Source organism: Lissotriton helveticus, chromosome 5_1 (assembly GCF_964261635.1).
Source record: "Lissotriton helveticus chromosome 5_1, aLisHel1.1, whole genome shotgun sequence".
Taxonomy (NCBI): Eukaryota; Metazoa; Chordata; class Amphibia; order Caudata; family Salamandridae; genus Lissotriton; species Lissotriton helveticus.
This window is the reverse complement of record NC_136065.1, coordinates 637911321-637928144: the sequence shown is the minus strand read 5'-3', so window position 1 is coordinate 637928144 and position 16824 is coordinate 637911321. Positions and strand designations below refer to the sequence as shown.

The following is a 16824-nucleotide window of genomic DNA, read 5'->3' as shown; positions in this document are numbered from 1 at the left end:
ATATCAGGAGGCAATGGTAAATAAGGGAGTTGTCATAAAATATATGAATTGAATACCTTCAGTGAGGGCACTTTCTAACTCATATTTTTCTCTTCTATTCAGCCGCAGTCCCACCTACAAGAGAATACAAGGAAGGATCCTACTTTGGGAGAAAAGAATCACACTGAAAACCTATCTGCACAAAGTCTCGCATTGCATCCCCAGCCATCCACAGTACCAGCATCCTTACCCCCTGCTGAGTCTGAATTCACAGGCTGCAACAGGCCTTCCATGCATGGTAAGGCAAATCAACATCATAATTTGTTCATTGAACTACTAGTTTGTGCTTCTCTGGCTTTTGTTGGAAAGGACTGGTCTACACAGAGTCCATGACAAGACCTCTGCCAGTTCTTATTTGTCCACAAGTGTGTGGTTAATGCGTAGATGTGCGTGCTTTGCAGAGCGGCTGAAATGTTCCATAAGACGTAAGTTCATGATGTGGAATTTTTATTTATTTCAACTTTTTAAAGCAGCTCAGGCCAGTAAAAACGCCCTTGAAAATGCGCGGTATTAATGCTGCTTCGCTGCAAAAGATCATGCCTATACAGCTTTGACAAGAAGCTGGTGGTCCAACAGGATATTGTATATAATATTTCTCTGTGTCGTATTGTCATGGCCTGAATGATTAAGTAACTCTGTTATAGAGCTCTTCACTTGAAAGGCAACGATGGGAAGTGAGTTGTAGTCACAGGTTGTGCTAACGACTGGGTACTTTTCTGACCATTCCTTCCTCTAATATAAATTTCCTCTAATTTTCTTGTAAGAGTAAGAGTACTGTTAGCCAGCGCCTAGAAGCACCTTTTGTGAGTTGGTGAATTTAACACAATCCTTGACACAGTCTTCAATGATGAGATCACGCATACATTATTGGTGAAGTCACAAAAACAAGTTGCCAAGTGACGTTCTACCAATATGTATTCTTGGCGACTGTTTAAGGGTGGCAACAAGGTTTAATTATGTGCCAGTTCATAGGGGACTTTCTGATACTGGGTCTTCTGTGACATAATATTGTTTGCAAATGTTATTTGATCGCTCACTGACTTGCTATAAATTGTTTTAGTATCGGCTACTTTCCATAGTTCAAACGTGATTTCTTGATGTGTAGTGGCTTCAAGAATCAGATCCATGGTACATGTGAATAACAACACAACTGCATATCCAAAGATCATGAGGTGTTGCAGGCACTGCAATAGAAAATCCCCTACTCTTTTTCATACTATTTACTCCTCGGCTCACCTTGATCAATAAATCCCTGTTCTCCATCTGGATTGACGCTATAACCAAAACTCGTCAATAGCCTTATCACTTGCATCCCCAATTATTCCCTTATCTGTCCAGATCACCTTCCCTACACCTAAGCCATTCATCTTGGCTGCTCTCTCAGAGATTGGTTGTTTGCAGCTTCTAAAACCCCTCACTAGTGACTTACTCCCTATTTCCTTCAGTCTCCTGGGCCAAACGGCTCCAGGGTACATTTTGATCTAACCTCCCTCACTAAGTGACCGCTGTCGCTCTCCTGCATGCTTGGTCCACGAGCTTTCCCGTCCAGGTTTGTACCAAGTTCCATGCCGTGTCTCTGGCCCCTGTCTCCTTGCCTTTTAATCCAGACACTTCTGCTTCCTCCCCTCCCCATTGACCGCCCCCTGTGCTTGAATCGACATCTTTACCTTGATGTACCATGTACCCCGTTCCCATACACGTCAAGCCACTTTCCGTCCTGGTTCTAGTTAGCAGAGAGTCTGTATGTTTTTTCCTGCTTGTCTACTTGTTGACTCTTATACTTTACATGAACTCGCTAGGCTTACCCTGGCCTTTGCGGTATGGTTCCACTAACAACTCCTTGCAAACTGTACCCTTTGTCGTGAACCAGGACAGGACTATCTCACTACCTTGCACGCTGTAGCTTTGAAACCAAGATGGTCCAGTGTTGACAATTTGCCCAATTTGATCTGCTCTCGAGTAGAATCCCTCTCGATGTGCCCCAGGGCTTGAAGTGGGCCGGTCCGGTTGGTGCTCAACACCAGCAGTTCTAAAAAGCAGGTGCTGAAAGCGGGCTCTCCATTTTTTGCCCTTACCCTCGGCGTGAGAAAAAAAATCTATATCTGCAGCAGTTCACTGCTTTTGATGTAACTTTTATGTTTTTTTGCAGTTTTATATACCGCAAATTCAACCCAAACTTATTGGAGCGCTTAACATGAGAACCAGCTACATTACACAAAGATATATATATATATATATTTTTTTAGAAATGGTATAGAAGATTAAGTGATTTGGCTAGAATCACAGGATGTTGAGCTGACCCGAGACTCGAACCTGCTTCCCCATCTTCAAAGTTGGCAGCACTAGCCTTAGGTCGCAACCACTATCGTAAGAGCTGCAGCATTTTCAATATTATACGACGTCATGCAACAAACAAGCATTGACAGCCAATAGTCCTGGCTTCTTGTAGGTGTAATGTTACTTGTGTTATATATCTGTATTTAATGACAGAGCAGCAAAATACCAGTCGGGGGGCACACTATACTAACCACAGATTTTTTGTGTTTTTAAACCACACCCTCAATTACTTTGGCAACGCCCATTTGAGAGACCTTGTTTTTTCATCCCACCTAAAGCCCTGTTGTACCCCCATGAAATGTATTTCCCAGCTCTCCCTTTTTTCACCTTCAGGCCTGCCTGAGTCCTCCTTTAAGACAACTTGTCGACACTTCCGTTCAGCTGCGAGCAATTCTGCCCCTTCTTTCCCACTGTAGTGTCATTCAAGATAACACCTTCCAACTGCACCTATCTCGAATTGCTGTTTTTACTCTGACGATTGAGTCAGTCGGTTGTAGACAGGTTGAGAACGTTTTACATCATGGCCTTCCTTCCTGTTTGTTCTCTGTGGCCAAAGACTCACCAGGGCCCTGCTGTTTATCCTGTGTTCAGTGTTCCTTCAGCCCACATGCGGTCTGTTCAATGGCTGCTTCTATTTTTTGTTTTTGTTTTGTTTATAGGGCTTATATATATAGTATTATTATGATTTTTTTTTTATGCGTACTTATTCCCGTTTGCCATCTCTGGCTTCCCAACTTGTCATTGTTTTGTTTTTCTGTGGCTGCTCCTGCTTGCACCCTTCTCGCGCACCTTGGTTCGCATTAAGTAGTGGTGATGATAATTGCCCTCCCATCCTGTAAACATGGTAATAACTAGTCTATTACTCTTTGTGGATCTACATATATCGTTGATGCCGTGCTTTTTAATGTGTAGAAGTTCTAAACAAAATAGCACGAGAGGACTCTGAGCGACATAAAATCACTTATATAGGCCTTATTACCATTATCCTAGGCGTACTATTCTGCACTGTCTGGAAGATTAATCTTATGTTAGCTGGCACTGTGGTAACGCACGTCTGACATTTATTCATAGGTACTAGAAGTAGTGTTGCTGGGTGGGTGAGGGAAATGGTGGGGGAGGTGCTGCTGAAGCACCCCCAAGATAATAATGCTGGAGTTCTGAATATGAAAGAGCAATAAAGAGGCCATTACATTTTCTCTTGTCCTAGTGGTCAAATGTCAGAGTCTGTCTTTTCACAAATTGCTGCTTTTTCTTTTGACATGGAGACTGGTGTTTACTTTTCTTTCTCTGACTTCAAAGTGAGAGGATTTTTTAATGTGAAATATGTAACAGTCGTTGTAAGTGTGAAAGCATGTTAATTTTTTCCTGCTGCATATCAAAACCTAAACTGAACAAATATTTGAAAATATATTATCAGTTAGGTAAGTACAATTGAAGTACTTTATTTTCTAATTCTGTAGTGTGTAAAAACACACATTTAAATAGGATCAAAACAAATGAAGACACCGGGTGACGTGCAAATGATAAATATCCACTGAAACTTGATTTCCACATATGATCATTTGTGGGCTTCATAGTGTCAATAGTAAAACTACGTGTCTGTACAAGTATAGTGACCCATTTTAATGGGAATGTGTTGTTTGTAAATAACAGTGTCCACCTCATCATGCATTAGTAATATATTTACACAATAATGATGATGAGACTTGCTCCAAATAACGTTCCATTGAACTATATTTTTCACTGACGTCGGAGTTGTACACATGCGCATGCAGCACTCTTCGCAGTTGCTCATTATCGGATGGCCCCTCCTGGGTTTTCCTTTGCCGTCTGTGTACCCTGCACCTTAATGATAATTTCCAGAGATTAACACAAGTGCAGTGTAATTCATTAATTCAAACATGTTATGCACCACACTCTTTATTTTAAAAAACATTTACAGTTTCTTAAAAAAAGAATATAGTGAGATATAAACTTTTTGACCAAACATATATCTAGCTGTAAATCCAAAGATTAAAGTAATGCTTTAGTTATGTGACATGTTCAGTAACAATGTAACGTTTTAAAGTCTAAAAACCACTGAAGTTCACCAGTTATAGTTATCTCAAGTAACTATAACTCGTGCCCTAAGTTAACTATAACTCGCATCCCCCCCATGCAGTCTTTTCATCAATAATTTCACTGCAAATGTTGCAGTGATATTCTCAATTATGTCATAGACTATGGCATGAGTGATGTAATATGTGGGGAACTTAGCAGTGTATGGTGATGGTGTGAGTTATAGTTACCTTAGGGAATGAGTTATAGTTACTTGAGATAACTATAAATGTTGAATTTCAGTGTTGTTTTAGAGTTTAAAACATTACGTTGTTACTGAACATTTCAGCTAACTAGAACAGTTATTTACTTTAGTTTTTTTAAATGAATTTCTAAGGTTTTTCAATAACATTTCTGTTAGTGATAAAGTAATATTTAATTACCACAGGTAAAAGTAAACCCTGCTGCACAAGGCCTTCAGCCTGTAGCCAGTCCCCGCATGCAGCCAACCCTAAGTTGTGGGGGAGTTGGTACAAGGCCAGGCCCTGTGGTTAACCCCCATTAAGGCAGCCCACCCCACACGGTGCACTTTCTTTGGCTGTGCTCGGTGGGGAGTTAGCCAAAAAGTTGGACTGTGGGCAGCCCCCCTCCAAAGGTAGCAAACCCACACTACACACCTGTTGCCCTGCGTGGTACAGGGTTGGCCACATTGCCTGGCCCGGAAGACACCATTCCCAGTGCCTTTTTTTTTTTTTGAAGGGGGAGGGTGGCTACGTGCCTTCTTCCCCGAACCTATTATGGTCCTGTGGATCCCATACCCGTATATATTTTAAAGGGGTGGGGGGGGCACATTCCCCCTCTCCCTAAGCCTTCTTAGAGCCCTGGGGGCCTAATCTCCCAGAGCCACTATTGAAATAATGAGGAGGGGGCCGCGTGTCCCTCCTCCCTGAGCCTTATTAGACCCTGGGGACCTCATCCCCCAGTGCTGTTTTTAAAAAGTTATTATTATTAGGGCCGTTTTTCAAATTAAATGCCTCATTAAGCCCTTAGCATCCCCTCCCCCAGAGCAGTTTATTTTAATAAAAGGGTAGGGGGGCTGCATGCCCCTCCCCTGAGCCTTGTTAGGCCTGGGGATCTCATCACCCAAGGGCATCCTAAAAATTAAGGGGCGTGGGGCTGCGTGGCCCCTTTCCCTGATCTGTTATCGGCCTCCGAGGACCCTATCCCCGGGGTCGCACTTCTTAAAGGTGGGTGCCCCGGTGCCTAGCCACTCAGGGCACACACCATATACTCGTTTGAACTCTGCGGCCCTAGCTGGCTCCTCGCATGCAGAGGGAGCTGGTATTATTCCCACCTGGAGGGAGCAGCTACTAAAGCTGCGCCCTCTGGGCGGGAGCAGTATTTTGATTTGTTTCCCTTCCCGCATTAGTGATGGCAGGGAAACTGATCAAAAGTCTGCTACTAGTCATCTGGAGAATTTTCAAAGCTCCTGCTGCCTGGGAGCAGGCTTTGTGTTTGCTCCCGTGTGACTAGAATTTTGGAAATGCTTGCGCCCAGTAAGAGAAAGCACAGGTTTCCCGGCCCGCCTTGATGCTTGTAGGGAAATCGCTATGTCCCATGGGTGGGCTCCCTGGGACATAGCAATTGAGCCGGCCAAGGTGTGGAGTCCCCAGGAACATAAAGGGCTCAGGGAGGGGAGGGTCACACAGCCCAATCCCTTTTAATTACTTCCTCGACCCTGAGGGATGGAGGCCCCCTTCCCCTAAAAAAATACACTGGGGTAGTTGGATCCCCAGCGCTGAAAACAGCCTGGGGAGGTGGCTGTGTGCCCCACTCCCCTGAAAAAGACATTGCGCCCTAGTGGATGGGATCGTCTCGGGAAGGAGTCACGTGTCCCCCACTCCCTAAATAAGATGCGGGGCCCCAAAAGATGGGGTCACCAGGTCTGAAAGTGGCCTGTGGAGGGGGGGGCACATGCACCTCTCTCCCCCCCAAAAATTAATCCCCTTTGCCCTGGCTTCCCCCGTGGAGGGGTAAAAAGACAAGCACAGGAGCCTGCACAGTTTTGTTTTATGTTGCAGCCCATTCGCAGATCTCCCCCCCTCTGGTCTGTCGGATCTCCCGAAACTTTCTGTATGCAAACTTGTTAAAAAGTAGCACTTTTTTAGGTCTCGGGCCTAGCGTACACTGCGCATGCAGTGTCGCGCGAGTACTTTTCTCGTCGTTTTGATAATGGACCTGGAAATTCCACGCAGCTCATGCGTGTTATTTCCTAGATCCATTTTCATTGGCCTTAGCGTGTGTGTGTTTTTAAAACAGAACACGCAATAGGCCATGGGCGGTCGCGTAGCTCCGCCCATGGCCTATTGGTGTCTGTTACGCGCACCAGAGGCCATATATCTTCAATTATCACGGCCGTGATAATGTAAGGCATATGCTCGCAGTGGCGCGCGCGCACCACTAGCGGGCTTTTTTTGTGTGCACGGAATACAATGGAAAAGAGCCATCTCTGCTAGAACCACTATGGCAGTGAGACGGACTAAAGGAAAACAAAACCCAGTGTCGCATGGTCAAGTTTACCAGGCACAACGTACGGCACTTAAAAAAAACCTCACCCAAGGGATTTACGGAAACAAGGAAGCTATAGTTCAAAAGTACAACGAATATTGTTGTAATCCACCAAGCAAGAGAACAAGCGAATGGCCTAGGACACCAAAAATGCACCACGTGACAATCTATTCACAGAAAGCAATTCAAACCATTCTGTGCAGATCGGACAGCACATTCAGGGGCGGTCAGTTTACACCCCTATCTATCCCTGTGTTAGGATTCCACCGAATTAGCATAATTCGTCTTTTTTTCCACTCCAAGACGTTACTGTGAGAATGTGAACTTTAACAGCTTTTATAAACTTAGAAAGATATTTCCGGGAATGAATTAGAAATGTAAAGCAGAGTAGAAAAAGATTTAGCACCGAGACACGTCAAGCTATCCTCGTGAAATGATGATCCGCCGCCGGGAAGTTAAACCAAAGCCCTTCGAAAATCTAATATGCCAATTGTTTTACGAACCTGCACTCATTTACCCCCCTGGGTGTGTTGGGTGTTTACAGGAAGTTTGGGTGGGGAATCGTCTACAATCGAAGATATTGCAGGTAAAAATCCTGCCCTTCGTGCCCACACGTCGCACTGAAAGGTCCTGGCCAAGATATACAGTTGCAACATTCTTGATACCCCATACTGTTCTAAAGGAGGCTGGTCTTCCAAAATGTGACGGGTTTCACATACATAGCTTACTCTATGCAGAATATTATTGCACAGGCAACTCTTGCTTCAAGAGCTTCACATGGCGTCTCGCTGGAAAGTCTTGCGAGCTGATATCTACTTGCTGCTCGTTCACCGGATTAAGAACGCATGGGGTGCGAAAGGACTCTCAGATACTTGAAGCCCCAATCTTGGGATTTATCGCCCATCCAACTGCTCATGGTCCAAAAATGTCCAAGAAATATATTGCCATGCGTTTGTGTTTCTGTAATAGGGTAGTAGTGGAAAAGTCATGATAAGGTTCCCCCGTGGTCTATTCATATTTTCTCATATGGCGTAGCTCATATAATTAATCAAACAATCTTCAGATTAACACAGGTACACAATTTTTCTCATTTTTGATTTTTGATTTATTTTTTCTTTTTGAAATTTATCAAAAAGAGACTTTTTTTCCTTTTATTTTTACTATTTTTCCATATATATTCACTAATTCATCGGTTATACATATAATTTCCACCATTAAAATTCAATAAACAATTCCATTGTTTCTACAAATCAGTATATACATAAAAATAGAAATTTCAACAATGAAAAGCAAAGATCCTGTCCAACACACACTTGTCCACATACACACTTACTCATTCATACATGTTATACACACTCCTATTTGCAACCCAAAACAGTTTCTAAGGTTGAGGTAACACGGGTATTAATCGTGAATTTCCACGCCAGGTCTACGCGTTTCGGTGGGCTTGTACCACCTTCCTCAGGACCGACAAAGAAAAAGTTTTCTCCTCAACGTGTGTGTACAGGGTATGTGAAATTACAAATATAACATAATGTACCTGTTTCAAATTTATAGCCAAAGGACAGTTGAATTAATCCAACATGTTTCCTTAATCTGGCACTTTGTGATTGCTGTGAGGTATCAGGTTACACCAAAAAGTACCCAAATCCACCCAGATGTGAAATGATTACATGAGTAGAAAAGTGAGGTTTTAATTTAAAAAAAACATTCTATAACCTGACATCAATGAGACCTGAGGTTAAATAATTATTGCATTTTGTCTTCGTATTTCCCTCAAAAAGCCTTAGCCGAGGTCTATTTGGATGATCTTAACAAAGATATGAAACATCTCATCTAGGTGAGTAGAGATCTAGATATATTCTCACCTTTGATCTCAATGTGATCAAGTATATATGGTATGCTCCTGTTTCATCCCTCCTGCACTTTGGTCAGGTATTTTCAATTTCTTAGATGCTCGGAATGTACGTGCCTATGAAAGGAGTCATAGGGTCTTTTAGAACTCATACTATGTTTCCATATGGAGATGGTTAGTTTCAATTTACCAACCTTCTATCTTACCCCAGGTTGAATCAGGTCCACAAGTTAAAAGTGGCTATACTCGTCAATATTCCTCTCGCAGGTAACAGTAAAAAATGTTTAGGGAAGGCTCCAGTTCTATTCTGAAAGTCAAATTAAGATATATCGATGTAGCTAATTTCAGATCAAATGCCTCCTTTCCATAGTAATATCATTTGTGATGTCGTTTTGACTGACCTTTTAATCCGCTGTTGGTTTATCCTCTATAGCTTGCGGTCTTCAAATATTATCAGATGCCAGTATGTTTTCATTTATTTCCACAGACTCCAATCAGTTGTCTAAAAATAAGGAATGTGTAAGTTGATATTTGGATATTAACGGTGCATATAGCATATATCTCCAAAAAGGATTGCACCATGTTTCTTTATATATAGTTTGCTCTAACATTTTGTTAAAAAGTTGAAGCACAAACTATTTGACTCTTATAACTAAATATGCTGTATATGGTGCTAACTTGGATTCTCCTTAACTACATGGTCTATATCTAGAGGACAGTGCCATGCCAAGGTAGCTAGATCTAATGATTTATATATGGATTCGATCCCTATTACTATGTTTCTAATACAAGATATCTTACTCTCACTGTCTCTGCTTACGTGGGACCCTGATGTACTTACATTACCATTCTGATACATGTATCAAAAAACGGTCTCAATTATTGGTAAGCAATTTCATATATTATTGGAGAGACCATACTGTTAAATAGAGTATTAACATATATATATCGCTATTTATAACGATATGTTTCTCACTTGCATTTCAACATGTGCTGCAAGGTTTCAAACTAACTCTAAATGGTATCTTTCAAACCTACATATTTGCCTTCAGTTATACGATTTTTCTAGGTATTGCCGATCTATCCTTTCGATTACCGACAAGTGAGCTCGTACCTGTCTTTTCAGGGGTTCCTCCCAAAGCCTCTGTGTCCCATCTCCTCCGTCGGAAATGCCGCGTTACTTCTGTTCCTCCGAGGGGCTATTTAATGGGCTAATGAGTGCGCGGAAACCCAATTCCAAAGATACTTTAACCCGGAAGTAGTTTCAACCGGAAACATATCGTCATCGGGTATGGGAATGGGTGCCATGTTGAAATGGGGTTTTGCATTATCTACTCGATTATATTCAGTAGTAATTGTTGTCTCTTAATACATTAATTATTAAAAAGCCTATTTTTAGACATAAGAGAAACCCTTTCTTAGCGTCAACAAAACCATAAAGATCCAGTTATTTCGATTTATTTTGGCACATGATTATAGGTCCGCTACAGTCAGTAGATTTAGTTCTTTATTAAGAAGGAGATGCCATATTTAAGTAGTTCACGGATAATGTTAGGCTTTACTGCGTATTAACTGTTAAAGAGTCATTTCAGTCCTCTTGCATCAGGTAACGCTTTCTATAAGATAAGAAAAACACGGAATTGTAATAATCATAGTTGTAATTTGACAAAAGAGTTTTATATTCGAGTACCTGCAAATATGCGGATAATTTAAACTCGGGATGTAGTTATTATACAACAAGGGTTATCGAGGAGTTTTTTAAGATAATCATGTATTTTAAATGGTAGCTCAATGTCTTTTATCATTATAGAATCCATGATAAATGTAAATCTGTATCTATAATGCAAAGCGTAATAGGGCGAGGCCACTATCTTTCCACTATTATATTCTGAATGATATTTTCTGATAATTAGGGATACTGTCATCTCAGTACTTTATCGGTTTGTTAATTACATTCATGCTAGAGTTTTAGGGATATGTTTTACAGAACCAAATAGTATTACCGTATTTTATATGGTTTGCATTTGATTTTCTATAATCGACTATACCTCCTGTTAGACCTGTCAGCCTTAGGGTGGTCTCCCCTACATTTTTGCCCTTTTTGCCTCCCATTTTTACCTTACATTTTGTTGGACTTAGGACTCTGGGCGCCTCACCACTGCTAAACAGTGCTGAGGTGCAGGTGTTCTCCCCTAATACATTGTGAGGCTGGCATATCTGCCACAAGCCCCTGCTACTGCAGTAAGGCTAGACCTCCACAGGATAATATTGGGAACCTCTCCTTATGGGATAACTTCTGACAGGGACCTAATAAGTCTATCATGTTTGGTCTTGTTGGACGCGGGGCGGGGAACCCTTTCCAATGATATATAGGGTTTGGGCATTACTACGCTAGGGATCCCACTTTTATAAAGGGGACCTTTTCCTGCCTACACTTAGATTAGGTTCTGCAGACTCCCCCCTCCCCTCTGCATACTGATAGCCTGCCTGGGTTGGGAGGTGGGAGTGGTGATTCACACCTTCTTCCCTGGGATGAGCTGTGATGGGCTGCCCACTGTAGCCTTAACGGCCTGTCTCCCGTCACTTTGACAGCTAGGTCAGGGAAGGCAGGGAACATACCAGAACTCCCTGGACTCTTCCAGAAGCCCCTGCCCCAGACCCTTCCAGAGACTTCTACCACTTTCTAGCCCTTAGACTGAAAGATATATAAGGGAGGGTCCTGGCCTCACTTCTTTGTTACACTGCTGGACCTGGAAGAATCCCTGCTGGAGTGAGGACTGCTGAGCAAGAGGATTGCCACTGGGAAGGAGGCTGACTGCCCCAAGGAACTGCTGCCCCACAACCTGCTGAGCTGCCCTACTGTCTGCTGATCCTGCCCTACTGTCTGCTGATCCTGCCCTGCATGGGAGACTGCAACATCACCACCAGAGTGTCTCCACAACTTCCCAAAGGAACTACTTTTCTTTGAACCACATTTTAAAGAGTCTTCAACCTTTTAAAGATTGCCTTTTTGGGACTGCACCCTTTTTAAGCTAAAGGAAACTACCTGTCCTTGGACCACAGTGTTTTAAAGACTGCCCTTCAGAACAGCAACAACAATCTCAAGATTTGCCCTGCAACGCTGTGCCTGCCCTCAGCACTACTTGCCCCGTGATCCTCCCGAGGGCTCTGTGATTGCCTCTGCTTCTGGCACAAGCCGTCTGGAACTGGCCCTGAGGTCACTGCCACTGGGACCGGAGCGCGCTGTGTAGCGCTGAGAAGCGAAGCACTGTGTGGCAGGAGGCTCCATCGTTGCCCTGGACTTGGAGGCACTGTTAAGCGCTGTGCTAAAGGAGCGCTGTGTGGCCGTGACCCCCACCCGTGCAGCACCTGCTGAGCCCGAGGCCCCAGGGGGAGAGGAGCCTCGCACCCGCGCCCGCAACCACCACCCCAGGTAACGCCTCAGTGCAACCAGGCTGCTGCGAGGGGGCGGGGTGCGGGTTGGCCGGGTACCTGGAGTGTGAGCTTTGTGCTTGGCTGGGAACCGTCCTTCACTGACCGGCCTACGGGGGCATAATTACTTGGTAATTGACACTGGGGCATTTTTTTAGCATTACCAGCAGCACCTGGGCAGCCGCACTTCCTACGCTGGGAGCATCATTTCTATGAGAGGCACACTTATTACGCTACAAGGGAACTTTGGCCATCCAAAGACACTGTGAGAAAGACATTACCAGCAGGAGCCCTTGGCAAACATGAGCTTTTGGTGATTTGATCAGGCCTGGGAACTGGATTCATTCTTATTGATTATTGATCTTGCTTGGAAACTGGGATCCTTTTTATTATTGATCAGGCCTGGGAACTGGATTCATTCTTATTGATTATTGATCTTGCTTGGAAACTGGAATCCTTTTTATTATTGATCTTGCCTGGAGCTGGATTTACCTGCTTTTGGTTCTCGCATATCTTTTAGATAAAGAAATTCTTATTCTTATACAAAACTGGTGTGGTGTTCCTTTTGTGAGTGTTTTTACTGTGTCATCGCCGTTGTGTGTTGCACAAATACTTTACACATTGCCTCTGAAGTTACGCCTTTGCTGCTCTGCGCCAAGCTACCAGGTCGGAAGCGGTGGTCCCTACTTGGACTAGGGTACATACCCCTGCCAACTAGAGACCCCGGTTCTAACATTGGTGATCGAGCGGTGGGATAGGACTTGTGCTTGTGTAACACCACGCAGCGACGCAGTGTACACCGCAACCCTACACCTGACTCTACTGAATTTTTGTCTACCCTCTCCAATTGGCATTTTTGATTTTTTTTTTTTAATTCTCCCTGACTGGCTGCTCTTTTTAAAAGTCCTTTTGCCTAAGTCCTATTTGGTTTTCTCTACAAACGCCTGAGGCCCTACCTAGCAAGATGGAATTCGAGCTGGCCAATCTGGAAGTTTACACAGTGGCACAACTCAAGGAATTCAGCGAGGAGAAAGGGGTGCCCTTTAAGCAAGGCGCTAAGAAGACAGAGTTTCAGAAAGCCTTGAGGGCATGGGTAACGGCCCACCCAGAAGGAGATGGAGAAGGGGACGGGCAGGGAGCGGAGCAAGGGGCCACAGGAGAACTTGACCTACTGCCCTTGGTGGAAAATGGCAACTTGTTACCAGGTACAAGGGTACCTTCCAGGGCAGGCAGTAGTGTGTCAGTAAGGACCCTGTCCTCAGAGGAATTGGAGGACAGGAGAGAGGAGAGACAGTTTAAATTGGAACTCGCCAAATTGGAAAGGGAGCGTGAGAAAGAAAGGTGGGCCATGGAGGAGAGGAAACTTACCCATGAGCTCAACCTGAAGGAACTGGAAATTCGAGCCCTACAAGCAGGGACGAACAGCGTCAAGAGTGGTGGCAGCATACCTACGGAAGCTTCACGTGAGTCCAGGGTCTTTATGCCTAAAGATGTGATGGCCAGTTTTAAGGTGGGGGATAATATTGATAAGTGGTTCGCTGCCTATGAGGTGTCACTAAGAGCCCATGGGGTCCCAGAGAGTCACTGGGGGGGTGGTCTGTACAAGTACATACCTCTGGAAGTTAGGGACACACTCCTTAGCCTAGAAAAGGAAGACCAGACCAACTATTCTGTTATGAAAGAAGCACTGCTTAAGAGGTTCGGTCTTACCCCTGAGAGGTATAGGCAGAGGTTTAGGAATAGCCACAAACTTCCCACACAGAACTGGGTAGATTTCCTGGACTACGCTAGTAAAGCTTTAGAGGGCTGGGTGCGGGGCAGCAATGTGCATGACTATGAAGGATTGTATAACTTGTTTTTAAGAGAGCACCTTCTAGAGAAATGTTTTCCAGAGCTGCGCCAACACCTGGTTGACCGCAAGTTGACCAATCCTAGGAAGCTTGCGGAGGAGGTGGACACCTGGGTCAGTACCAGGGTGTCCAACAAGGGTTCTGGGGGGGACTCCCAAAGGGGTGTTCAGGGTTCCTACCAGAAGAAAGAGGGGGAGATAAAAAGAAAGATTTCTCCAAAGGCCCCCAAAATAATTCACAAGGGAAAGGGTCTGGGTCCCAGCCCCAATCTGGCCACCAGAAGCCCACTTATCCTGACAAAAGTCAGCAGCCCAGAATTGTCCGGTGCTATGAGTGTGGTGAACTTGGACACTACAAGGGGGATCCCAAGTGTCGCAAGAGAGCACCACAGGCCTCTGGAGGTAAAACCCCCGGGGTGGCTAGTGTAGCGCTTGGGGAGGAGCTGTCCCTAGATGATGGGAGTGAGGGGGCCTGGCTTGTCCTAGTGTCTCTGGGAGACAGTGAGATGGTTCCTAAGGTCCACGTGCCCTCCAATACTACTAAGTATAGGCAGTGGGTCACCCTCAATGGTCGGGGGGTGGAGGCCCTGAGGGACACAGGTGCCAGCATGACTATGGTAAGGAGTCAGCTGGTGTCCCCAGAGCAAATAATTCCCGATGCAGTCCATCCAGTTGTGATGGCTGACAACAGGGGGGGTCACTATCCCATAGCACAGGTTCCATTTGAGTGGGGAGGGGTTGCAGGCCTTTTAAGAGTTGCTGTGAGCCCTGCCATGCCAGTGGACTGTCTGTTAGGGAATGACCTAGAGCATACTGCCTGGAAGGAGGTAGAGCTCAAAGCGCATGTGGAGATGCTGGGGTTACCGGAGTGGATTTGTGCTACCACACGGTCTATGGCTGCCCGGAAAGGGAGTCAGCCAGGGCTGGAGCCTGGAAAAATGGCCCAGCCAGCTGCTAAGAAGGGAGGAGCCCGAGGGCGTGGGAAGCCCGCCCCGGGGCAGTCACCCCGTGAGATGGATGGGGCACCTGAGGAGGTTGCACCGGAGTCCACAGAGGGGGACGTTGCTCCCTTGGGGGACCTACCTACCCCTGCAGAGTGGCAGGTGGAAGGAGGGCCCACCAGGGAGGAGTTTTGCCAGGCACAGAAGGAGTGTCCTACCCTTGAGGGCATGAGGCGACAGGCCGAAGCCCAAGCAGCAGGCAATGCCTCCGCGAAGTATCATATTTACTGGGAGGATGGGCTCCTTTACAGTGAGCCCAAGGCTCCTGTGCATGGGTCATCAAGGGCCTTAGTGGTCCCCCAGTGCTACAGGGCCTTTCTTTTGGAATTGGCTCATGAGATCCCATTGGCAGGACACTTGGGCCAAGACAAGACCTTTGCTAGGCTTGTCCCACATTTTTATTGGCCGCAGATGAGGATCTCCTCAGATACATTCTGCAGGACCTGTCTGACCTGCCAAGCTAGTGGGAAAACAGGGACTAAGCTGAAGGCTCCCCTGGAACCGCTGCCTGTCGTTAGCACCCCCTTTGAGAGGGTGGGCATCGACATTGTTGGGCCTATGGATCCACCGACTTCTTCTGGTCACAGGTTTATCCTGGTTCTGGTGGACCACGCCACCCGGTACCCAGAGGCTATTCCTCTGAGAACCATCACTGCACCTGCAGTGGCACGGGCCCTGATGGGGATTTTTACCAGAGTGGGTTTTCCCAAAGAGGTGGTGTCCGACAGGGGTACCAATTTTATGTCTGCCTACATGCAAGCCATGTGGAAGGAGTGTGGGGTTACTTATAAGTTCTCCACCCCTTACCACCCACAGACCAATGGTCTTGTGGAGAGATTTAACAAGACCCTAAAGGGCATGATCAGGAGTCTGCCTGAGGGCCTGAGGAAAAAGTGGGACATCCTCTTGCCCTGTTTGCTATTTTCCTACAGGGAGGTACCGCAGAAGGGGGTGGGTTTCAGCCCCTTCGAGCTCCTGTACGGTCACCCTGTTAGGGGACCTCTCAGTTTAGTGAAGGATGGGTGGGAGAAGACTCCAAGGAGACTTCCCCAGGATGTAGTGAGCTACATGCTGGCCTTCCGTAGCCAAATGGCTAAGTTGTGGAAGCAAGCTTCTGACAACTTAGAGGCCAGCAAGGCGGTAATGAAGGAATGGTACGACCAGAATTCTCACCCTGTGGAGCTAAAACCTGGACAGAAGGTGTGGGTCATGGAGCCTGGAGAGCTTAGTGCCCTCCAGGATCGCTGGACAAGCCCTTATGAGATATTGGAGAAGAAGGGCAAGGCCACTTACCTAGTGGACCTTAAGACCCCCAGGCAGCCCCACAGGGTGCTACACGCCAACCGCCTCAAACCCCACCATGAGAGGTCTGAGCTCACCTTACTGATGGTGACTGATGGGGCCGAGGAAGAGGAAAGTGAACCTCTCCCGGACCTCTTTGCTTCCAAAGAGAAGGATGGATCGGTGGAGGGAGTGGTCCTCTGCCCATCCTTGACTCCTGAGCAACAGAGGGACTGCCGCCAGGTCCTGGGGCAGTTCTCCTCAGTGTTCTCCCTTATCCCTGGGATTACCCACCTGTGTACCCATGATGTGGACACAGGAGACAGCCCCCCTGTCAAGTCCAAATCTTACAGGCTGTCATATAAGGTGAAGGCCAGCATCCATAGTGAGGTCACTAAGATGCTGGAGTTGGGGGTGATAGAGCC

At 45.7% G+C, this 16824-nt stretch overlaps 1 protein-coding gene across 3 annotated transcripts in view; it reads left to right on the top strand.

Annotated features, from left to right (window-relative positions):
* PHC2 (polyhomeotic homolog 2) overlaps nucleotides 1-16824 on the top strand; it is a 646847-nt gene that overhangs the window by 466579 nt on the left and 163444 nt on the right. For all 3 annotated transcript variants that reach the window (XM_078643027.1, XM_078643026.1, XM_078643028.1), the window contains one exon: nucleotides 103-277. In XM_078643027.1, coding sequence (XP_078499153.1) covers nucleotides 103-277 — 175 coding nt within the window. The remainder of the gene's footprint in view (nucleotides 1-102; nucleotides 278-16824) is intronic.